We start from the raw sequence: 14,088 nt of genomic DNA, 5'->3' as shown, positions 1-14,088 counted from the left end.
AGTAAGCCTCAAAATATACCAAAAAGGACCCGTCCCCCCACCCCCTTGGTGGCAGCAAATGCACTGAAAGGGAACTACTATGCCCTCCTGGTGCTGGGGTTCGAATCCTGCCCCCGCTCTGCATCATGAGGGTCACCTCCACTCTAAAGAGACACAAACAGACTAACATACATTGTCCGTGGTACATGGTAATGTGTGTGCCCTGCGATGGACTGGCACCCTGTGTTCAGTGCCCTGTGCTCCCTGAGGTAGTCAGTAGGCCATCCCATCACCCTGACCAGGAGAAGCAGGTGCAACATGGATGAGGAATAAATAAATAAAGGAGACCAACCTCAGCACTGGTCATATTTCAAACATCACTTTTTATTACCTCTGAATATCCAAATGTCTATTTTTGCATTTTGAATAAAATATCCGTCACCTTTGAAAATTATGTGGGCTTGTTTTTTAATTGCTTTTTTTTTTTTTTTTTTAATTTTTTTACACTTTTTCATGTTCAGATAGAGCATGTTTAGTTGGGTGGTTTTTCTCACAGGGAGGTTTTCTTCTGAAAGTGGTCCTTCTCTACGTATAATATGCCAGCTGCCTCATTGCATTACACCATACTATGCTGCCTCACTCCTCAGCAGCTCTCCTTGCTTCCATATATCATTGCTGTTGTGTCTCAGCATTTTATTTTTTTATTTGAACAGTTAGAAATGACTGTTTACCTTTACTTTTTAAAAACAGTCATATTAATATTCAGAATCTCTTTGTCTAGGGTGCATTGATTGAACAGCACCACCGGCAATGTTACACAAACTTGTAAGCATACAGAATAAACTCAGTTCCTGTTATATTAGGCCAATGACACAGAAAGTCAAAACATCAGAACACTGCTGCTTTGGAAGACGGCACAGCTTTCAATATGCCTTCATAAAAAATCGCATTCTTCTAAGGCATTGCAACACACAAATTACACTAATGGGTATTATATTAGAAATATCTAAAGCTGCATAAGAACTGGGTGTAGTTGCAGGAATTCGTTGACATGCATGTGCATTCTTTGACCATTTCATCTCCAGTGACTACATAAAAAGTGCATTAGAACAAAAAGAATATTTTGAAAAAAGCTATTCCTAAAAATAGAAAGAATACTGCATAGTATCTTAAATATGATTATATAGGCTGTTATGAAATATAAAACTAGTGTTTTGTTGTTTTCGTGGTACAACTGGCCATTTTCCGCCCCTGGAGTTGTAATGAATAATGCAATACACTAAAATCAATTCAGTGATTATCTCTGCAAACACATGGACTCGTGTTATTGTCATTTCGTGGTTTCATGCCGATACAAGCACAGCATATGAGAATAGGGGCAAGGTAATGGTTTTGATGTCACTATTGTTGCAATAAAGTAAAACGAAATTGCGATTTTTCAGGGTATCAATCTAGAACTAGGACAAGAACAGTTGAACATCAAACACAGGACAATAAAAAAAATCAACACCATACTCAACAGTACACTACAATACACTACATCGACTACAGCAATGACACAGCAATACATGTAAACAAATGTGCAGGACAGTGTATATATCCAGTACACTGAACAAATAACACAAACATTACATCTTCGATTTTGCTACATTATGCAGTAAAAACTATAAATATTGCAGAGAGAAGAACAGACACGGATATATTCAAAATTAGATTACACTGACATTATTGTCATAAAAGAGTAGTCCTATCTTGGGACGATGATTTTTGATTGATTGCTTTTCCTGGTCTGCTCGTGTTAGGATTCGATAGTGCATTACTTTGGCCTTATAGTGCACTGTCAGACTGCACTGTGGTGCAATGGGGCGAATTTTGTGTCAATGTGTGCATAATTAAGTTCATAGAGACATTAGATATGTCACGCGAAAAATACACATATGAATTAATGTAATTAAACTTCAGTAAAGTTCGGAAATTACTGAAGACGACAGAGCGACTATCAAAGCAGCAAGGAAGAGAATTAGCCCGCAGCTAACGGGTTGGTCTCATTTGCTGTAGGAATGGTTTTAATGATGGAGTCTCAGTGTGAGTATTTTATGTATTTCCCTGCCGTTCCCATTTCGGACCTGTCAGACCCGGCCAGGTATCGGACCCTCCCGCGCCGCAGCAATCTTTATCTTGGCGAGACAGTGCGCTTTTTGCTGGTCCTACGCTGCAAGGAGGGGACGGCTGGCTCGGCGGCTGGCAGCGGATCGGAGAGCCCCAGCAGCCGGGCTTGGAGAGAGCTAGCCGGATCTCTTTGTGCCGTGGCCAGCGTCAGCCCCGGCGAGAGCAGGCAGCGATCGCAGCCCCACCGAGACTATCAGAGTAGCGGCGATGAGGGCGCCGAAGAGGGCGACGACGAGGAAAGCGGTGCAGCCAGCGCGGGCAGGAGGGAGGCAAGGAACCGGGGCTTCAGGGACTGTCAGCCTCTTCTCATACACAACAACACGGGTAACGGCGGTCGGGAGTACCGCAGAGCTCCGCTGCAGGTGAATGCTATTTGAGAATACTGTTTTGAGGTTTAGCTTGCTTTTTGTGCAAAATATATGCGCTGGCATTGTCTGGGTGAAAAGCTGCAAGCGTCGCGGTGGGCGTTGGAGAATAGGAAGTTCAGGTTTCGCTTTTATAGGTGTGCTTTCGTATTAAGTCGATCTTGGGCATTCATTCAGGCATCCTGACTTTAGGCTATATTTTCATTTGTATACTATTGTATTGTATTCCATTGCTGTTTAAAATTCTTGCTTAAGTAAATATGACACTGTAAAAAAAACTGGCATAGCATTCAGATACTGTATTGTTTTGTTGCTGTATCATGACTCATATCCGGGTTGGTAGTGTACAGTGCAAATATTTCGTATTCCCGTGTGGATTATGTCATTCACGTCAACGCCTTTCCGGCAGAGGTGCAGGAACCGAAGCCTACTGAGGAGGCAAAGGGGTGCAGCGCTATGGTGTCCCCAGAAAGTGCGTGTTTCCCGTAGATATTCAGGGAACGGCCACCATCTACTGTTTCTGTTTAATTAATAGGCTTTATAACGACATATAAAGGGCTTAAATTATGTTTTTCCCACCTAGTCAAACGTACACACCCTTTTCCAGGTTTGGGCACTTTTTGTAGTTCCTTTTTCATTGAGCGTCAGCTTGTCTGCATTGGAGTTCATGCAGGATCGGGTGCTGCCGCCTTTTTTAAGTGTCTACAGCAGATTGTGCCTATGCTACCTTAGTTGTGATCCCACCTTGTTCTCACGCAGTCTCCCCTGGACGAACCGGTGGTGCTGCCTGACGAAGTCATCTTCCCCTTGACTGTGTCCCTTGACAAGCTCCCTGTCAGCACTCTCAAGGTGAAGGTGAGAAACCCAGTCGGCAGCATGGTCCATTAGGGGATGGCTATTCTCCGGTGTTTGTGCATGTTACCCGATATGTCACGACTCGTCGATTGTACTCTGCTGGAATAATACATCTGAAGCTTTTTGGTTGGAACTCCCACACTGGTACTCTTCATCTTCTCAGGTCTCGCAGTATTAAAGTCATGATTATTTACTCATTGACTTTGGAAAAATCATGCATTTTAAAATACTTGTCTTTGTAACAGAGAATTTCCTTGAACTATAAATATAATTAAACTGAGAGACAAATAAAAAAAGGAGCTGGAAAGGGGGGCGCTGGGTTTATAACGAGACAAAACGAGAGCATCACTGCAAACCGAAATGTGGCGTGATAAGCGATTTATCTTGATTCATTTGTTTTGCTACTCATTGGAAGCCAAAATTGTAATTGTGTGTGTGTCTGCCTGTGCATGTACCAGGTCATCGTAACAGTGTGGAAGCGGGACGTGGAGAAAGCGGAGGTCAGAGAGCACGGATACCTCAACGTCCTGCAGCAGCGCAGCCCCAGCCATACCTTTCGGCATGACCTTAACACCTTCAAGGCGCAGGGTCAGTATGCCAATCAGAGCGTTCATTTGAAATGCTTCTCATGTCGTCAGCCAGTTGCGGAATAGAACCAGCATGCTATTTGTTTGTTATGAGAACAATGAAATGGTTCACTTAAAATCATGCACCATCAGCACAATTCCAGTCATACTGATTCCTGCGTTTCCTGTTCCCTCTGAACAGTTAGCACCACCCTGACTGTTCTGCCACCCCCTACTGTAAAGTGTCAGCAGATGACCGTGTCTGGGAAGCACCTCACTGTCCTGAAAGGTATGACACCCTGTTCCCATCTCACTACCTACGGCACACATTTTGAAAGAGAAAAAAAAACTAATTCCAGTGACATTTTATCTAAGAATGAACTAAAGACCATTCTAAAGCCCCGCTGTGCTGTCATGCACTGTCAGTCACCAAGAAATTTTATGTGCTTCCTATTGGCCACTTTATTGGTTCCTGTTTGATTCAAACAGGAAGTTATTGACATAATGAAATATTACTCTGCCTCTGTGGCTGTAACAGCCCCATTGATGATTACATCTTTACAAATCTGAGGTGGATCGTATGTCAGCTTACCGTGGCATGCCGGTGTCATGTGTCAAAAAACGTTTTTGGGGAATGCTGGACCGGCTGGACAAGTACAGCCACAGTACACCTGGAACTTGGAATCAGCCCTAAGCTCTTCATGGGTGGGCGGTTTCTTTTCAGGGGTGTATGAGAGTCTGAGGCATGGGGCGTGATGGAAAATATTCAGTTAGTAGAGAAAAAAATGCTTTGTTGTGGAAAAGTCAGGCATGTGCTACACAAACAGGCGGGTCTGCGGTTAAACCTTCACTTTCAACTACATCAGTCTCAGGTCAATTGTCTCACAAGGCCTTCGATGTCCATTCTGATGTGACCCGGCCTGCCTGAAATATACTGGGCTATAAAGGCAAAACACAGTAACTACACTGACTCAGAGTTTTTTTCACCGTCCACCTGTGTGTATGGTAGATAGGTAAATTATAGTGTTTTCATCAACATCAAGCAATTAAAAAAAAAAAAACAACTTTATTTGTGCCTTTAATTGCCACTCTGGGACAAATAGATTTTTTTTAATGAATTGAATAATTGAGCTACACTGTATGGACAGAAGTTTAGGTGCTTCATTCAGACCCATTGCCACAGGTGTATAAAATCAGGCCCCTAGCCATGCAGTCAGGCTTACAAACATTTGTGAAAGAATCAGTCATTCTGAAGAGGTCAGTGAATTCAAGTGTGGTGCTGTCACAGGATGCCACCTTTGCAGTAAGTTAGTGATTTTTTTTCCCTGCTTGATATTCCACAGTCAGATGTAACTGGTATTATTGCAAAGTGAAAGCTTTTAGGAACAACGGACCACAACCCCATTGAACACCTTTAGCATGACCTAGAACGGAGATTGCGTGCCAAGACTTCACATCCAGCATCAGTGCTTGACCTCACAAATGCTCTTATTGATGAATGTAGACACACTCCAAAATCTTGCGTAAGGCCTTCCCAGGAGAGTGGCAGCTGTTATAGCTGCAAAGGGAGAACCCGATCCATTTTGATGCCTATGGATTTTGAATGGGACATGATAAAAGTTCCTGTAGGTGTGATGACCAGGTGTCCCAATACGTTTGTCCATACAGTGTAAGATATTTGGTGATGAAATAAAACAGAAACCAAGAGTCATTATTTAGTTTTGATAAAATATACCGTTATGATGTTTTGTCTTTGTGGGGGAGTATTAGCAGTATTATTGCCTGTGTTCCTATACAAGCCCCTCCTCCATGCCGTCTCATTAAAGCAGCCTTTTTAAAGCGCTCTGTGTTCATGTTCTCAGTGCCTTAGCTTCCCTTCCCTTCTTTCTCCCTCTCTTTCTCGCCGTCTTTCCTATTGGGCCCGTCAGTGTTAAACGGGTTCTCCCAGGAGGAGGTCTGCGTGCGAGACGTGCGGATCCTTCCCAACTTCAATGCCTCTTACCTCCCCGTGATGCCGGACGGCTCCGTGCTCCTTGTCGATAACGTGTGGTACGTGTGCTGGTGGACCTGGGAGCCTCCCTCTGGTTTATCGCGGGAAGGCGTTCTAACGGTGTGGGAGAGCCAGGGGTCTGCTGTAGCGGGAGGATTAGGAGGACAGAGGAGAGGTGATGGAGGAGATACCCCTGAACACTGTGGCAGGAAATGTTAGGAACACCAGGTACTGCTCATCTAGAGGGACAGTGAACTCAAGCACTGTCTCCCCTGCCCTTCACGCGTCTGGCCCTTAATTGGTTCTCATTAAGCAGTGTCTATCCTCGTACTGTATGTAGCACCTTAAGTAACAGCGACATATTAGATTTTAGCTTACACGCATTTTCCTGATTATTACCGGAGAGCTTCATCGGTGTGTTTCTGTGTGATGTGCAGCCACCAGTCCGGCGAAGTTGCCATGGCGTCCTTCTACCGGATGGACAGCCTGTCCAGCAGCCTTCCGAGCATGCTCAGTGCACTTGAGGAACATAACTTCCTCTTCCAGCTTCAGCTCAGCGACCAGCCTCAGGAAGACACAAAGGAGGTTAGGACCGAAGCGAGACTGTTTATGGGGATGCTGTTTATGCATATGAATATGGATTTATGGGGGAACAGAGAGTACGGTTGGGAACTGAAAGTAGGTTCCATATTACAACTGATAAGAAAATACTCGACGGTACTGCATACCCAATTTTTTTTAAATTTCAGTTCTGCTTATCGATTCCTAAACACTACAGATCTGCAAGGACGTGCGTTGCTATCTGGCAGGACCTGTTTTAGGTGAATACGCCATGCATCAACACGCAACAGCCATTTCCTTAGAGACTAAACATTGCATGCATGGCAACAGTGTGAATCCAAAGTGTAGTTTCACTTTAATAAAGAAAATGACAATTGACACATTGGATCTATTCTTAATTTACAGGTCTGCTGACATTACTTGTCCTAAATCGATGCTGTTTTGGCCAAAGCCCAGTTATATACTAGGTGCCCTAGCATTCCAATGTATTATCGTTTGTAAAATCACCTCAACTCGGCCCAGGTAAACACATTTTTTTCCACGTGGTGTTACTTTATTTGCTTCAGTCAGCTTCACTCATTTGTCAGCACTAGTACCTCTCAAGCAGCGACAGCCAGGCATTGCTGCTGGGATATTCTGAATGTTCAGAATACAGATATTTGTTATCTAAACATTTGTCCTCCTCTTTTTTTACATTTATGGAATCAAAATGGGGAATGCATAAGAACCGGAATCGATAAGCAGAATCAGAATAGGAATCGATAAAATAACATTCTGGTGATACCTACCGCTAACAGAGAGTTATGTATCTAGTGTAGTGTACATATGTGTGTGTGTGCGCACATATGCATGCGTACGCATGTGCCCTCGCATGTGCTGCTGTTCTCCCCGATTCTGTATGTGTGCTGCTGTTCTCCCCGATTCTGTATGTGTGCTGCTGTTCTCCCCGATTCTGTATGTGTGCTGCTGTTCTCCCCGATTCTGTATGTGTGCTGCTGTTCTCCCCGATTCTGTATGTGTGCTGCTGTTCTCCCCGATTCTGTATGTGTGCTGCTGTTCTCCCCGATTCTGTATGTGTGCTGCTGTTCTCCCCGATACCGTGTGTGTGTGCTGCTGTTCTCCCCGATACCGTGTGTGTGTGCTGCTGTTCTCCCTGATACCGTGTGTGTGTGCTGCTGTTCTCCCCGATACCGTGTGTGTGTGCTGCTGTTCTCCCCGATAACGTGTGTGTGTGCTGCTGTTCTGCCCGATTCTGTATGTGTGCTGCTGTTCTCCCCGATACCGTGTGTGTGTGCTGCTGTTCTCCCCGATACCGTGTATGTGCGCTGCTGTTCTCCCTGATTCTGTATGTGTGCTGCTGTTCTCCCCGATTCTGTATGTGTGCTGCTGTTCTCCCCGATACCGTGTGTGTGCGCTGCTGTTCTCCCCGATACCGTGTATGTGCGCTGCTGTTCTCCCTGATTCTGTATGTGTGCTGCTGTTCTCCCCGATACCGTATATGTGCGCTGCTGTTCTCCCTGATTCTGTATGTGTGCTGCTGTTCTCCCCGATTCTGTATGTGTGCTGCTGTTCTCCCCGATACCGTGTGTGTGCGCTGCTGTTCTCCCCGATACCGTGTATGTGCGCTGCTGTTCTCCCTGATTCTGTATGTGTGCTGCTGTTCTCCCCGATTCTGTATGTGTGCTGCTGTTCTCCCCGATACCGTGTGTGTGCGCTGCTGTTCTCCCCGATACCGTGTATGTGCGCTGCTGTTCTCCCTGATTCTGTATGTGTGCTGCTGTTCTCCCCGATACCGTGTATGTGCGCTGCTGTTCTCCCTGATTCTGTATGTGTGCTGCTGTTCTCCCCGATTCTGTATGTGTGCTGCTGTTCTCCCCGATACCGTGTGTGTGCGCTGCTGTTCTCCCCGATACCGCGTATGTGCGCTGCTGTTCTCCCTGATTCTGTATGTGTGCTGCTGTTCTCCCCGATACCGTGTATGTGCGCTGCTGTTCTCCCTGATTCTGTATGTGTGCTGCTGTTCTCCCCGATTCTGTATGTGTGCTGCTGTTCTCCCCGATACCGTGTGTGTGCGCTGCTGTTCTCCCTGATTCTGTATGTGTGCTGCTGTTCTCCCTGATACCGTGTATGTGTGCTGCTGTTCTCCCCGATACCGTGTGTGTGCGCTGCTGTTCTCCCCGATACCGTGTATGTGCGCTGCTGTTCTCCCTGATTCTGTATGTGTGCTGCTGTTCTCCCTGATACCGTGTATGTGCGCTGCTGTTCTCCCTGATTCTGTATGTGTGCTGCTGTTCTCCCTGATTCTGTATGTGTGCTGCTGTTCTCCCCAATACCGTGTGTGTGCGCTGCTGTTCTCCCTGATTCTGTATGTGTGCTGCTGTTCTCCCTGATGGTGTGTGTGTGTGTGTGTGTGTGTGTGTGTGTTTCAGGGGTTGGAGGTCCCCTTGGTAGCCGTCCTCCAGTGGTCCACACCTAAACTTCCATTCACCAACTGCATCTATACACATTACAGGTCAGTCGTGTTTGGCTTTGTCTCAGAGTACTGCTTTTAAAAATTACTACTGTAGAAACACCTCTGTTCTAAAGGACTCCCTAGGTCACATAACCCTCACCCTAAAGGACTCCCTAGGTCAGATAACCCTCACCCTAAAGGACTCCCTAGGTCAGATAACCCTCACCCTAAAGGACTCCCTAGGTCAGATAACACTCACCCTAAAGGACTCCCTAGGTCAGATAACCCTCACCCTAAAGGACTCCCTAGGTCAGATAACCCTCACCCTAAAGGACTCCCTAGGTCAGATAACCCTCACCCTAAAGGACTCCCTAGGTCAGATAACCCTCACCCTAATGCTTATTTTCGGTCCCATTCAGGCTGCCCAGTGTAAGGCTGGACCGGCCACGCTTCGTCATGACCGCCAGCTGCCCCAGTGCGGTGGGGGTGCGGGAGCGCTTCCGTGTCCGATACACGCTGCTCAACAACCTGCAGGACTTCCTGGCCGTGCGTCTGGTGTGGACACCTGAGGGTGAGGGTGGGAGGCGGCCAGCCGAGCAGAGGCCGCACTCTGTTGACTCAGACCCATTGCTGGCATAGGTGTATAATTAAGCACACAGTCATGCAATCTGCTGCAATAAACAGTAGCAGCAGAGTGGTTGTAAAGGGGAGGTTAGTGACTTTCCACCTAGGACTATCGTAAGTCGTTCTCCACATTTCTGCTATAGCTATAGCTGCCCTGGCTAACCGCATCTGCAAGTGACTGTGATGGTCAGAGTGTGTGGTAGGACACAAAAGCTCACAGAAAGTCACCTCAACATCAATACCCAAGCTGAGTGGCAGCACATCCCACCAGCTGTGTTCCAACATGTAATGGAAAACCTTTCTAGAGGAGCAGAGGTTGTTATAGCAACAATGGGCAGACCAACTTGATGCTGGACAAGCTGGTGTTCATTTACTTCTGGCCATATAGCGTATAGTGATACAGAACTGGAATCTTCAATCTGATACCTCCTTGTATTGCCCTCCCCCCGCCCCCCCCCCCCCCCCCCCCCGGCTCCAGGTCGCGGTCAATGTGAGGACCAGTCGGTCAGTGCGGTGGTGTGTCATTCTCCACTCAGCAACCTGGGCCACTGCCAGAAAGGCAGCACCTTGTCCTTCACCGTGGCCTTCCAGATCCTGAGGGCCGGGCTCTTCGAGGTACTCTGAGCCCGTGTCCACGCACACACACCTGCCGTGCGTGTGAAGCCGAGCAGGATGCTAGTGGCCTCGTCACGGCTCCCAGTACCTTACGCAACCCATCTCTCTGGAATTGTTAAATGGTTTATTCGCATGCCAGGTGGTGGAACCGGTTAGCCAAGCAAGGGTGGCCAAGATTTGGTAATGAGAAGACGCTTAATTATGTGCTTTAGCTCCACGTGTCTGTGCCTGACCGACACAGATTTAAGGACCTCCTTACTCTGCATTGTCAGCTTGTTCCTTTAGGCCCAAGGCTTCTTCACCTTTATACCCGGAATTACTAACTGTGGCTGTTTGTCTTTCTGATGTATTCTTGTGAATTTAATGTCTCTTTTTTTTCTCTTGCATTCTCCCACTCACACTTTTCACACTCTCTGCCTCCTTCTCTCTCACGATCTTTGTTTTTCTTTCACTTGTTCATGCTCACCCTCTCTCCTTTTCTCTTCCCCCTCACTCTCTCTTCATTGTCTTCTCCTGTCTTCCTCCTCTCCTTTCCCCTCTCTCTTCTCCTCTCTTTCCCCTCTCACTGCCTCTTCTTTTTCGTCCCCCACTCCCTCCCAACCTCCCTCCCTTCCTCCCTCTCTTTCTCCTTCCCTTCCTCCCAACTCTTTCTACTCTCTTCCTTCTCTCAGCTCAGCCAACACATGAAGCTGAAGCTGCAGTTCACAGCCTCCGTCTCCAACCCGCCCCCTGACGCGCGGCCTCTCTCCCGCAAGAACAGCCCATCGAGCCCCGCTGTGCGGGATCTGCTGGACCGTCACCAAGCCAGCCTGGGCCGTTCCCAGTCCTTCTCCCACCTGCAGCCTTCCCGATCCCATCTCATGAGGTGAGGACCCCTACGGTAACCACAGTGCGCTTACGCCATCTGGCAACCAAACCCACAAAACCTCACGCTAATGAGATCCAGCATGAACCCTTCAACTACACTCAAATCCCCAGACATCTTGGTTCAAAGTCTGATTTGATCTGTCGTAATAATCACACGCTCATTTGCACTCTGGTGCCCTCTATTTGTCTGTGTGATACTGCAGAACAGGCAGTGTTATGGAGCGTCGAGCTATCACGCCTCCCGTGGGCTCACCTATCGGCCGGCCGTTGTACCAGCCCCAGGAGAAGGCCATCCTATCTCTGGACAAGATTGCCAAACGTGAGTGCAAAGTCCTGGTTCTGGAGCCAGTCAGCTAAAGGGATCGAGAGGCACAGCAACGGAACGAACGGCCGACGGGGAATGACCACGAACGGAAGGCGACTCCATCATGAACACGCAGTGACTATCCCTAAATGCTGAGAGATGATAATCCACTGGAGTCCACTGTAATGTTTCAGATGCAGCCTGACGGCCTGCTCTGATGGAAACGGCTTCAGACTGACAGCTTCACAAACTGGCAGCAGAGGATAAAAAGAGCAGGCGAAACGTTTCTGACAGGCAGGCGTTCGTTAAAGACCTGTGTCAGACTGTGCATAGGATCTCTGTGTTTTAAACTAGAAGGGTTAGTGGGCATGAAACATGAACAGTGTTAACATACTGCACTCCAACATCCAATATGCGCCATGTACAAATTTTAAGAGGAGTTTTAAGCTGGCACAAATGGGTATGATAACGTTATAGTATTATGTCATCATCATAATAATAATAATAGTCATAGTCATGGTCGTAGCAACAATAGTTCGAAGTGTTAGTAATAGAAATTCATTGGTAATTGCAGCGACATTCATATAGTCCTGGCATTTTGCTTGTAGCAGTCGTGAGTCATAAGGGACAGGATGCCCTGTACGCTGGAGGTTATGCACGCTGGGCTTTGCGTGTGCATGTGTTAAAGAACTGACATTTTCTACGTTTGCATCTGTGAACCCTGATTTCTGTTTTTTTATTCCATTATTTGCTGCAGTTTTGTATGTTAGTGTTTCGGGTCCAGGATTTCATTTCAGGTTCTGTGTTTGCTCTTAAGCGAGCTGCTGGATGTTGGAGATGCCACACCCTTCACCGGGGCCTCTCCCTCTCCTCTTCCTGCCCTCCCTGGTAGCGTCCTGTATGCATTATGTTTGGTCTTATCTCTTCATTCCAATCCCGCACTGTCTGGTCGTGCCTGGTCTTCACCTCGCAATCGCTCTGCCTTCCTCACATTCCTCTCACTCCAGGCACTTCTGGCAGGGTGTAGCAGCTGTGCAATGTTCCTTTAGACTTTCGGTAGGCATTCATTCGTCTGTCTGAAATCGCTCACTGACACATATTTTGCCATCATACATCCTCCATACTTGAGCTTATCGTAGTTTGGTATTAATTCACCGTAACGAAATGTTTACATGCATTGGGGCACAAGGGTGGCCAGGCTGCACAGTTGTGCAACCAAATGCGAGTGAGTATTATTTTGTACTATATTAACTTGTACTGTTTAGCCCATGGGAGTTTTGCTTAAACAAATATGTTCTGAGGGCAGAAAGAAAAATGATAATTAGTTAGATAACCAATCAGATTGTTGACTAGGTGGGTCCAAGCAACTAGAGGAGGTGGGACCAACCAATCAGATGTCTTGGTTACCCCTCCTACAATCTGATTGGTTATCTCTTTGAACCAATCATTTTTTTGTCCTGTCCTTAGAACATTTTTGTCTAAGTAAAACTCCACAGGCTACTGTTTATTGAGTCGTGACACTGGATTTAGTGTTTCATTTGGCGTGAAGGTTGGGAATGTAAGACTCAGCCCTGTAACTTGCCATGATAGCTAAGAAACAAGTGTGAGCTTCAAGAACTCTCCCCCATTCAGGACACACATTTTTTTTTCTATTTAAGGGGGCGCGTGTCTCCGTTTTGTTAGTCCGCAGGGGTTTCATGCATCACTTCCCCAAATGGCATGTTTGGGACCAAGGGCATGTTGTCATGTTGTGAGGAACCACATTGATGTACAAGGGATGCTTGATTTTTAAATTGTATTTTATTTTTTCCATCGTTTTTATTTTTGTAATGAACAAATGCATTTGTTCTCGTTCATTTTAAGCACTTTATGTAAGTTATTTTAAACTCTGTTGTATTGTTTCAGACTGAATGGGTTTTTCCCCTTTTGCTTGTTGACATAATTTTAATTTTTATAAGGAAACCAGAATCTTACCATGTTCAATATGTTTACCGGCTGAGGGTTGGTCGTTTCACTCTAGCAATTAATAAAATGCAGTAAAATTGGCAAGTGTGTCTGTGTGTTCTTTAAAGAAAGAAAATGAAAATCATTCACATTAGAAATTTGGAATGCATTTGTAAATTTCACAGTGCAATAGTTTTATTTAATTGCTTTCAGCCCAGATTACAGAGGTTTTAAATAAATAAAATGGCAAACATGAAGTCAAATTGGCATAATACAATTACAGTACTGATGAAAAGAATATATACGAACTAGGTGTTTGTTTGGCTTTCAGGTACCGGAATATTCTAACCACCCTTAACACCCCTAAACAGAAGTAAATATAGAATGGTTATTTTTTTCCTGTGAAATGCTCAATCCATTCTTCAAAACTTTGTTACAGTAACCTTCCTTGTGGTCTCAGAGTCCATATCTACATCAAAAGAATCTGGAAAATAAAAACAGCAAATGAATATGAATGCCACTTTCCAATTGTGTAATACATATGTAGATTAATAGTCACGTATCCAATAATATAGTTATATGACTTAAGTAATAAATCTGAATCGACTCAGCGGATGTTATAGCTTGAATGGCTGGTGTTGCTGTTTCTGGTTGGGCACCTACCTCGTGTTCTGTCCATTAGAAGTTCTTTGTTTTCATACTTCTGCCTGTTATGCCAAAAAGACAGTTACGATTTTACTTGCTGTAATAATTTAAAATGAGAGATGCAGAGTGGAGGGCAGAAAATCAGAGCCTGT

At 45.8% G+C, this 14,088-nt stretch overlaps 2 protein-coding genes across 4 annotated transcripts in view; one reads left to right on the top strand and one right to left on the bottom strand.

Moving 5' to 3' along the window:
• The first annotated feature begins 1,785 nt into the window (after positions 1-1,785).
• On the top strand, positions 1,786-13,396 carry trappc14 (trafficking protein particle complex subunit 14). 3 transcript variants are annotated; one of them, XM_023797708.2, is made up of 11 exons: positions 1,786-2,510; positions 3,273-3,362; positions 3,827-3,956; positions 4,137-4,223; positions 5,863-5,983; positions 6,362-6,509; positions 8,915-8,997; positions 9,357-9,508; positions 10,040-10,176; positions 10,848-11,041; positions 11,247-13,396. In XM_023797708.2, exons 1-11 carry the CDS (start codon positions 2,040-2,042, stop codon positions 11,398-11,400), a joined length of 1,767 nt encoding a protein of 588 aa, XP_023653476.1. In that variant the 5' UTR covers positions 1,786-2,039; the 3' UTR covers positions 11,401-13,396. The 3 variants fall into 3 exon arrangements, with proteins under 3 accessions (XP_023653476.1, XP_023653475.1, XP_023653477.1); XM_023797707.2 differs by having other exon boundaries at positions 3,273-3,368; XM_023797709.2 differs by lacking the exon at positions 1,786-2,510 and adding an exon at positions 2,520-2,985 and having other exon boundaries at positions 3,273-3,368.
• The window catches only part of LOC111836336 (IgGFc-binding protein-like), a 63,081-nt gene continuing 62,382 nt past the window's right edge, over positions 13,390-14,088 (bottom strand). Inside the window, exons 138-139 of the mRNA XM_072717048.1 lie at positions 13,955-13,998; positions 13,390-13,775 (exon numbers count right to left, since the gene is read on the bottom strand). Of these exons, the coding sequence (XP_072573149.1) occupies positions 13,714-13,775; positions 13,955-13,998 (106 nt within the window). The 3' untranslated portion in view covers positions 13,390-13,713. The remainder of the gene's footprint in view (positions 13,776-13,954; positions 13,999-14,088) is intronic.

Source organism: Paramormyrops kingsleyae, chromosome 10 (assembly GCF_048594095.1).
Source record: "Paramormyrops kingsleyae isolate MSU_618 chromosome 10, PKINGS_0.4, whole genome shotgun sequence".
Classification (NCBI taxonomy): domain Eukaryota; kingdom Metazoa; phylum Chordata; class Actinopteri; order Osteoglossiformes; family Mormyridae; genus Paramormyrops; species Paramormyrops kingsleyae.
This window is presented reverse-complemented; position numbering and strand designations above follow the sequence as displayed.

Excerpts from the sequence above, each read along its gene's own strand:
- trappc14 (XM_023797707.2), top strand. The coding sequence starts at position 2,040 with ATGGTTTTAATGATGGAGTCTCAGTGTGAGTATTTTATGTATTTCCCT. Across the intron at positions 3,369-3,826 it reads TCAGCACTCTCAAGGTGAAG|GTCATCGTAACAGTGTGGAA; the intron begins GTGAGAAACCCA and ends TGCATGTACCAG. Across the intron at positions 8,998-9,356 it reads TGCATCTATACACATTACAG|GCTGCCCAGTGTAAGGCTGG; the intron begins GTCAGTCGTGTT and ends GGTCCCATTCAG.